The sequence below is a fragment of the Glycine soja genome, chromosome 13, assembly GCF_004193775.1.
Source record: "Glycine soja cultivar W05 chromosome 13, ASM419377v2, whole genome shotgun sequence".
NCBI lineage: Eukaryota > Viridiplantae > Streptophyta > Magnoliopsida > Fabales > Fabaceae > Glycine > Glycine soja.
Window position 1 is genome coordinate 29,677,147 of NC_041014.1, and position 10,056 is coordinate 29,687,202.

The following is a 10,056-nucleotide window of genomic DNA, read 5'->3' on the forward strand; positions in this document are numbered from 1 at the left end:
AATAATTAAAATTTATTAAAACAATTAATTTATATGGAAATATCATTAAATAAAATATGAAAATTCACAAAAAATATAAGTTTAATAAATTTAAATTAATAAAAAAATATTTTTAAAATAATGTTAAAGAATTAGAATATATTAGTAGTATCTTTTCTAAAAGCACATGAATTCCACCTAAAAAATTGATAACTTATAATATCACGAACTAAAATTAATACTTTTCTTTTTCGAAAGATATCATTGTCTTTTTTATTTCTTAAATATTTCATCATGAGTTGAATCTATAACCTATGTTATTCGTGTTTTCTGAAACAAATTTTAATACCTCAAAAAGATTATTTATCTTTTGACTTGGGATATCCTTGATTGGGAATAAAAACATGTCTTCTTTATTAATTTAGTATTTAATCATGTTCAATTGAAATTGTCTAGGAAGAAAAGAATATTTGAAAGAAAAAACTTTTCCAAAATACACAATAATAATTTTATATAAAAAAATACATAATGATTAATACAATCTTGTAAGGCTGAAATAAATGTTACATGTTTTGTGTGGCAGAAAGAAAGTTGAAAAAGTGATCTGAGAAAACTTAAACCTTTGCGGTTGATGACAAGCCCTGATTCAAGCGAAACTAATGAAGCCCCACACTACGGCTTCTTCTTTCGCCACTAGTCTCCCGCACGTGCCTTGCTTCCGCGGCACCACTGCCGCACGTGCCACTCCATCGGAGCCTCATCATGACTCCGCCGGAGGCCTCGAATTCCGACGCGTCTCGACATCCAAACGCCGCCTCATCAACCTCTCCGTCCGCCACGCTAGTCGCGTCACCGCGGCGTCGAATCCCGGCGGTTCCGACGGCGATGGTGACACTCGAGCTCGGAGCTGCCGGCGCGGCGTGCTGATGACGCCGTTCTTAGTCGCCGGCGCGTCAATCCTGCTCTCGGCGGCGACGGCGACGGCGAGAGCGGATGAGAAGGCGGCGGAATCGGCTCCGGCTCCGGCGGCGCCGGAGGAGCCGCCGAAGAAGAAAGAAGAGGAGGAAGTGATAACGTCGAGGATTTACGACGCGACGGTGATAGGAGAACCGTTGGCGATAGGGAAAGAGAAAGGAAAAATATGGGAGAAGTTGATGAATGCTCGAGTGGTATATTTAGGTGAAGCAGAGCAAGTTCCGGTTCGAGACGATAGGGAATTGGAGCTTGAGATTGTGAAGAATTTGCATAGGCGCTGTTTGGTGAAGGAAAAACGATTGTCTCTGGCTCTTGAAGTTTTCCCCGCTAATCTTCAGGAACCGCTCAATCAGTATATGGATAAGAAGTATAACAATGCCTTTCAAATTCTGATTAATGCTTAGCCTCTTGCATCAACCTACTTGTTAAACCTCTTCAAATTCGATTTTAACATAAAACTTTTAAATGTTGTTGATATTGCGGCAAATCGCGAACATTGATGATGCCAATCGCGGTCGCGGCCAATTAAAAAACCTTGATGTTGCCGCCCAAATCACGGTCACATACCGATTTTAAAACCGTATGACATCAATAAAACGTGATTTTGCCCGCAACATTAAGTTTATTCAAGTGTCTACAACCGCAATTGTGGCCGTAGAAAGTCATGTTAGCTAAATTAACAAAATTTCAATCAACAATTATAGAAGAGAGAACTTTTTGTTGGCAACCAATTTCTGTCTGGCAATCTTTTTTCTGGCTCACTATTTTCTGTTAAACTCTGCAGTTCTATTGTCTTAGTCAGAATTACTTTCCACAATTCTGCATTACTTGTACTGAAACTTGACTTTCATGGCAGGATAGACGGAGACACCTTGAAGTCTTACACGCTACATTGGCCGCCTCAAAGATGGCAAGAGTATGAACCTATTCTGAGCTACTGTCACGAAAATGGAATTCGTCTTGTTGCTTGTGGTACACCACTGAAGGTATGCATAAATTTCATCCAAACTAATGTTGATCTTTCAAATGTTTATTTTGTCTCTGAAAATTATGGTTGTGGCTATAATTAGGAGCAAGGGGAAAATGTTAGTGTAGTAGATACTTTTGGTACTTGCCAAATTAACTTACAATAGGTGCAAAAGGTAGGTTCTGTAAAAAGTTGCCCTTAAGGATTTTGATTGTGTTAGGCCTAGAAAAATCTAATCTACAAAGGACAGACCCTGAGTTGGAAATAAACTCATAATCCTCAAAGATTCCCTCCCATATTAAACTAAAAGTTAAACAAAACATTTAAAAAAAATTGAGGATATGATTATGAAAAGTTGCCTCAAGTGGTTTGATCATGTCAAGATATGAGAAGGAAATATAATCTGTTAAAAAGGGTAGAGGGCAACCCGAGAAACTTTATTGCAATTTTTGGTTTTTGATAGAGCTAAAAGTTTTCAATTGATCCATCTAGCAAACTCCACCTTGTAGGATTAGGCTCAGTTCTTGTATTGTTAGGTCAAGACACATAAAGATGACAATTAATACTTGAACTTTTCTCATCAACAGATCTTAAGAACTGTCCAAGCAGAAGGAATTCGTGGGCTTACAAAGGATGAACGTAAACTATATGCACCTCCAGCTGGTTCAGGCTTCATATCTGGCTTTACGTCTATCTCACGCAGATCTTCAGTTGATAGTACTCAAAATTTGTCTATTCCTTTTGGTCCAAGCTCATACCTTTCTGCACAAGCTAGAGTAGTTGATGAGTATTCTATGTCCCAGATTATCTTGCAAAATGTGCTTGATGGAGGGGTCACTGGTATGTTAATAGTTGTGACTGGTGCAAGCCATGTTACATATGGATCTAGAGGAACTGGAGTGCCAGCAAGAATTTCAGGAAAAATACAAAAGAAAAACCAAGCAGTTATATTACTTGACCCTGAAAGACAATTCATTCGCAGAGAAGGAGAAGTTCCTGTTGCTGATTTTTTGTGGTATTCTGCTGCCAGACCCTGTAGTAGAAATTGCTTTGACCGTGCTGAGATTGCTCGGGTTATGAATGCTGCTGGGCAGAGGAGAGATGCCCTCCCACAGGTAAGCCAACAATTACAGTTACTAATTTGCTTGACTGTTACTCTTCTTGCTCCTTAGACCCTCCTTCCAATTTTTAGCCCTTTTTGTCCTCTCATTCCTAGTGGGATAAGACTTTGTTGTTGTTATGCTACTAGGTGTCTTGTGTCAGTACCTATTATTTTTTATTTTTTTTTGTATGCAATTAACTTTGGCATTTCAGGAGCATTTTAGAGCCCACTTGTTTCAACCTTTTTCATGAAAAATCACTTCTAAAATTTCTTAGTGTGTTTGTTCATTTTTTTTAATAATAAATCAGAATCTATCTATATGATTATTTTCAGAAGCTACTTTGAGTATTAGCTGAAAAAAAGTCAAAATTATAAGTACTTTTTTATAATAAAAAGTATATTTTATAATTATTGTAATGAAATAAAATAACTACATAAAATATGTAAAGGAAAGTACTTTTTTTAAAAGCTTAAACAAATGGGTCCTTATCTCTTTAATTGATATCTCTGTTTTGCATTTTATTGATTGACATAAATTATGCAGCTCAACCTACTGCTGTGGGGGATTTCAATTGAATGTTTACAATTTTGTAGTGCTGTCTTTGTGCTATCTTTATTTTCCTTTAAATTCATATTCCTTTTGAGGTCAGATTCATTGCACAGAAATATATAATTTAAGGACTTAAAAACTTTCCAATGGGTGAATTGTGATAATGAGGTCTTTATTTCTGTTTTCTTTCTCCTAAAATAAAGTACCTCTATTCTATAATTTGGCATGCATTAGTTGCATACTTGCATTTGATGATTAGGTAGTTAGTGTGTTTCTACTTTCTAGTTCTTTTTCCTAGGCATCTGTTTACTCTTTTATGTGCATGCCCTAGACAGGATACTGTGTGCCGATATTGGTTGTAAACATAGGAAATATTTTCCTTTCTATTTCAGGATCTTCAAAAGGGAATTGATCTTGGTTTAGTATCACCAGAGGTATTGCAGAACTTCTTTGATCTAGAGCAGTATCCTCTGATTTCAGAACTCACTCACCGTTTCCAGGTAATTTTTTATTTGAAAACGAAACCTTTATTCTGCTTTTAATCGAGATAATTTCATCACTTTGTTCCCTTCATATTCTTACCTATCCATCTGGTTCTTTTAATACAGGGATTCAGGGAAAGATTGTTGGCAGATCCCAAATTCTTGCACAGATTAGCCATAGAAGAAGCTATATCGATAACAACTACATTATTGGCACAGTATGAAAAGAGGAAAGAAAACTTTTTCCAAGAGATTGACTATGTTATTACGGACACCGTCAGAGGATCAGTTGTTGATTTCTTTACAGTGTGGCTTCCTGCACCAACTTTGTCATTCCTTTCATATGCTGATGAGATGAAAGCACCCGACAACATTGGTTCTCTAATGGGACTTCTTGGCTCCATCCCGGACAATGCATTTCAAAAGAATCCGGCAGGGATAAACTGGAATCTCAATCATAGGATTGCATCAGTTGTATTTGGTGGTTTAAAACTTGCTAGTGTGGGATTTATTTCAAGCATAGGAGCTGTCGCTTCATCAAATTCTCTATATGCAATTCGTAAAGTCTTTAATCCAGCAGTTGTCACTGAACAACGGATTATGAGGTCACCAATACTCAAAACTGCAGTTATATATGCATGCTTTCTTGGAATATCAGCAAATCTCCGTTATCAGGTATGTAGAGAACTTGTCTGTTGCATAAAGTTTTCTTTGTAACTAATATGTAACAATAGACATTATGGAAGATTGAACCTAGTTTCTGTAGGAAATGAAGGCTTCTATATTGTCAGGTTGATGGTTTATGTTTCAATACTCAATAGTTGATTATGTGATGTCTTGAATTTTTTCCTATATATATTAAAACCGGACAGAGAAATACAATTTGGAAATTCATGTAGACATTTTGAAAGCAGGACTTGACCAGCTGTGTCTTGAATAACTAGTTGTATACTATGTTTTTCTTACCACTTAGGCAGTGCTTGAAGTAGATGGTGGGTAGCAAGCATAATAGAAAAGATTGGACAGTAATGTGGTATGCTTTTGGATCCTCTACAATCTATTTTGTTCAAATAAAGGGAGTAGAGGGGAGGAACACCTGGTGTGGTTCACAGGGAAATAAAAGAGAAAATATATATATATATATATATATATATATATATATATTATTTTTTTTTATCATATCCTCATAATAGGATAAATCATTAAGGATAGTTTAGTCTAATTAGTGTAAAACTTTCTCCTCTCCCAAATTCTCCTCTCCAAATTGATAGGGGGATTTTACTCCCCTCCTTTCTCCCTTTCCTTCCAAATCTTTGCCCTCCTTCCCCTCCATTATTTTCCAACCAAATATTATGTTAATAAACCCTGGATGCCATTAAAAGTAATAGTGAAAAAAAATACTCAGTTCAATAATATCTATTATATCTGATTTTGTAATTTTCTTGCCCTTTCTACTTCATCTGCACTTCGCTGAATAATTATTTGAGGCTCTTTCTTTTTTAAAATTGGATTTTGATTCTTCTGTGACTACGTCTTTGGTTATATCATATTCAATAAATATGCATCCATAATGTCTGTTCTTTTGTATTAATACGGAAATTATAATATTTTGTTGAGCAGATAATTGCTGGGGTAGTGGAGCATCGGCTTTCTGAACAGTTTGCTTCTCAAACATTCTTTGTAAATATGCTTTCTTTTGTAGCACGGACAGTAAATTCGTATTGGGGAACCCAGGTCAGTTTTTTTATTTTTTATTATCTTCTATCTGCTTTTGTTCAGTTTCAATGCTCAATGTTCACAATCTCTTCAGTAAGCGGATTTCATTTACTTATGATTGAACACTACAATCGGTTATCTTAACATCTAATATTTAACATGTGGCTTTTAATGCACGGCCATGTCAGCACATTTATTGAACATTGGATGTTAAGTTAATTGATAGACCAAAATTGCATGATTAAAATAATTAGAGATCAAAATTGTGGAAAAAACAATAGAGGGACAAAATTTGTGATACTGAAAAAGTAAGAAGACCAAAAGTATAATTAAGCCAAAAAATATAGAGCATTTTATGAAAAGTACAACATGTAATGCATTACTTTTCATTTAATACATTTTATTTTTTTCGCTTAACAAGAGTCTTAAGGAATCTCATTAGCATTTCTAATAAGGTCTTGAGGAATTAATAATAGAGTTTTTTTTATTAGAAATTTGACTATATTATCCTCTTCCACCGTTATTGCTCTTTCATTTTAGTTAGTGAAACACCAAAAGACAAAAAAGCAATGTCGTCTCTATGTTCTAAAGTGACATAATTTGAAACAGACTAAAACCTCAAGAATCAAGAGTAGCAATTGTTTTAAAACCAATGGAGTATAATTCAGTTTTATGTGAATTATTCATCTGCACATAAATTTCAAAATTTGACTAGTATAATTCTGTTTTAAAATTTGTTATTTTCGTGAATTGCTGCAGCAATGGATTGACCTAGCGCGCTTTACTGGCCTACAAGTTAGAAAGACAGAGTCACCAACATCAGATACTCCGAATCCTGCTGCAATTTTGTGCAATGAAACAGAAGAAGCCAGCATTGATGAGATAGAAAAATAAATGCGGTGAAATTAGGTTGCAACATTTTTTTTTTCTTGGTAATTTTGTATTATTCTTGAAAAGCTGGTAAAATAGGCACAAAGGAATAGGTTCTGGTTTTCATCACAATCTGGTTTTCTTGGTAATTTTATACTATTCTTGTATACGTTTTTGATATTTCCCATTTCATAGTTTGGTGAATGTAATATTTTTATTTTTAAATGTAAGTGGAATAAATAGAGGTGTCTCAAATCGAAACCAACGCAAGTACTCTTGGCTTTAAGGGATATATATCTCTTGGTAAGTCTTGTTAAAAATGATATAAGAAATCAGCAGTTGTACATCTTATATAGTATTAGCAATTTATCATGGAACAATGAACTTTCTATAGATTTGCAGTAACATTTGGTTAAAAGTTTTACATTATTTCTCTATAATCCAAAAGATGCTCTGTAGATACATTGATTGAAAAGAGGTTCATGTCAAGACCCCACAGGATCACTTAGTACTTGGTAGTGTACTGATTTATTTATTTGGAAATGAAGAGGTAGTTGAGATTTGGCTTGAAATTAAGGGAATCCATTCAGAGAACCAAACTGGACTTAAATGGTTTTAGGCATTGGCGGCTAAATATATATATATATATATATATATATATATATATATATATATATATATATATATATATATATATATATATATATAACTTTGTGAAATTACAAATAATATGCTCGGGATAAGAACCCGGGAACATTTTTATCGCAAGCGATTGAACATAAACCAGTCTCTTTGGTTTGTTGTTTGAACTTCAATTTGGTACTAGAAAACCGAAATGTGAGTAATTTATGATTGGAACTACAGGAGGAATTTGATAATTAAAGAAAATATCTTATAAAATATATATGCATCAACTTTCGGTTCTTTTATGACCCTGCTCCCCATTCGACCTTTGTATCATCAGCGTTTCTTTGACTTTGTAAAAGGCATGTTCAAGGTTTTCCAACTGCATATTTTTCACAATTCACAATTCATGAGTCTATCTTGAGGTACTTGGTTTAATGCTTTAAAAAGGAATTTAAAAGTAAATAAGCATTTCGCTGGTAGTTCCATTACCTCTTGTCTGGCGAATCTGTTATACACGAATAATCCACTGTACAAATCAAAACTATTTCTCATCATAGTCTCCTTCTGCAAGTAACTTTCCATATGTTACATAACCACATATAAAGGAAAACTTTTAGAGGAACTGGGGGAAATGTTGACAACTCTTTACCAATTTAACAAGTGTCTCAAAGCCCTTAGTGTCAATAGGTGTGGATTGAATATCCATTTCTCCCAATGTCCTGATCAAGAAGCAGCCAAAAGTTGCATCTAGTGAGCATTTACATTAGTGCTTTTCTATTCGTTTATTAGATATTAAGGAGGCTGCATACCTGCCAATTGTGTGTGTGATAAATTGGCTCTTAGCAGCCGCTCTGTCATGTTCCTCACAGGACATCTGTACCATCTTGCAACCCTGCTTATTACAAAAGTAACAAAACACAGTGAAATAGATCTACCAGGGATGAGTCATAAATGTAAGGCATTCATAACTGAATTTTGTGATTCTTTTGTAAACCCAAGCAACAATGGTCTAAACTTATGAAGAATCTATTCGAGCTCGCTCCAGGGGAGAATTTAAGATTGAATTGTATACTAAACATTTATTTTCAGTAATGACCCTGAGGTTCTATAACCTTGGCTGTAGGATCGTATGGTTAGACTCTTTCAATTTGGACTTTAACCTAATTTAATCTCACTTGACTTAGGATATGAGATTTGCTCCCCAAGTATATACACTACTTTAGTCTTACCTATAGTCGATAATACACCCCTTCACGACTAGTATTATTGGATTTGGTAGTAAGATAAGTGATCTGTTGATAAGCCTTGATACAATCTTAGATTTGAATTTAGGCATAATTTAATCTCATAAACCAACTTTAAGGTAAGGTGATGGTTGTTTCTATTTATATACACTATTTTGACCATTTTGTCTCTAATAGATGTGAGACTGATACTTATATTTTTCCCAATATAGATATCATATATCTTGATTTATCAAATGCAAACTCAACGTCTAACGTTACTTAGCTTCCACCCTCTCTGTTTCTTCCGTCTTGATTAACACAATTTACCTGGCCCAATGAAAAAAATGTTTCTTTCTTCTTTCGTCATTGACGGGTATTGACAATATTGGACCTGTTTGGATATAGGCTAAAAGTTCTTTTTGACAACTTCTAAAAATTTCTCTATCCGAAAAAATTCTATATTTTCAGTAAGAAAATTCTTAAAAACACTTACACCTTATTCAAACAGGCCTAAAGGCATTTAACCTACCTCAGTAGCAAAGATTTGGATGAAACTAGAGCAAGTAGCTTCGTCTCTTATCCGAACTTTGTCATACATGAAAGTGTGATCTGCCCATCCATTATTGGCAGTCTGAGGACCAAACATTGGGTGCGTGCAGAGTATGTCTGAATCCTCTGGCAACTCTCGTAGTAGAAGCTCTCTTGGGTGCTCTTTCACAGAAAGAACATCAACAAAGAGCGTTGGTCGCTTCAGGGAAGTGAGTGGCATTGACCCTACAACCTCGGATAGCGATAATATCGATGTGCACAACACTATAACATCTATGTCTGCGGCGAGGAATGCGCTGACATCCCTGTGCAATGTTTGAAATATGGATCATGGAATGTCTAAGAATTTGCCTTTAGACATAACTTCACAAGATAGACTTGTTCTTTACTTATATACATTTTTTTTATTATATTACTGGTCGATTGTATGTGATGGATCAAGTATATATGTATTCATGCATGGTATGGTTTGGTTTGGTTTGATTTACCTGAAAAAATGGATCCCCATTTGGAGACAAAGTTGAGAGTAATCAGATCGAGAAGTTGCTGTGAGAGTGTGGCCTTGTTTAATCATTGTCTTGGCCAGAAACTGGCCAAAGTTGCCGAATCCAACAATGCCAATTTTGAGGCTTTGGGAAGAGGATGAGGTTGACATGGTTGTCATAGTTTCAGGAAAACAACAGTATCAGAGGATTTTCGCTGCTCAATTAGGTTGAAACTTGAAAGTAACGAGGCCTATTTAATGCTGCTCTGTCCATTGCCATACACGCTTGCGTCAGGTTCAAGGCTTAGGTTACTAGTAATTTAATAGTTTGTCTATTCGTTTATTTTTTTTATTTGTACTTTAAAGCTCCAACTCAGGAACTTTAAATATAGCATCTTAATTCTTATGATTCCTCCTCACACTTTTCTTGTTTTAGAAAAAGAAAAGGGAAAAAAATACAATTATCTTCTACGATATTTACATGAACAGACACGGAAGCCTAATAATATTCAGCAAAATAAATGAACAG

General features: G+C 35.0%; 2 protein-coding genes across 2 annotated transcripts; one reads left to right on the top strand and one right to left on the bottom strand.

Annotated features, from left to right (window-relative positions):
• The first annotated feature begins 535 nt into the window (after positions 1 to 535).
• Positions 536 to 6,992, top strand: LOC114380865 (protein RETICULATA-RELATED 5, chloroplastic-like). The gene is made up of 7 exons (XM_028339955.1): positions 536 to 1,321; positions 1,811 to 1,940; positions 2,509 to 3,036; positions 3,966 to 4,073; positions 4,182 to 4,730; positions 5,676 to 5,789; positions 6,531 to 6,992. Exons 1-7 carry the CDS (start codon positions 639 to 641, stop codon positions 6,663 to 6,665), a joined length of 2,247 nt encoding a protein of 748 aa, XP_028195756.1. The 5' UTR covers positions 536 to 638; the 3' UTR covers positions 6,666 to 6,992.
• A 375-nt stretch (positions 6,993 to 7,367) lies between these two features.
• On the bottom strand, positions 7,368 to 9,771 carry LOC114380866 (arogenate dehydrogenase 1, chloroplastic-like). Its single transcript, XM_028339956.1, has 6 exons — positions 9,532 to 9,771; positions 9,024 to 9,348; positions 8,078 to 8,160; positions 7,918 to 7,987; positions 7,758 to 7,832; positions 7,368 to 7,647 (listed from the first exon to the last, which is right to left on the bottom strand). Exons 1-6 carry the CDS (start codon positions 9,705 to 9,707, stop codon positions 7,552 to 7,554), a joined length of 825 nt encoding a protein of 274 aa, XP_028195757.1. The 5' UTR covers positions 9,708 to 9,771; the 3' UTR covers positions 7,368 to 7,551.
• Positions 9,772 to 10,056: the final 285 nt, after the last annotated feature.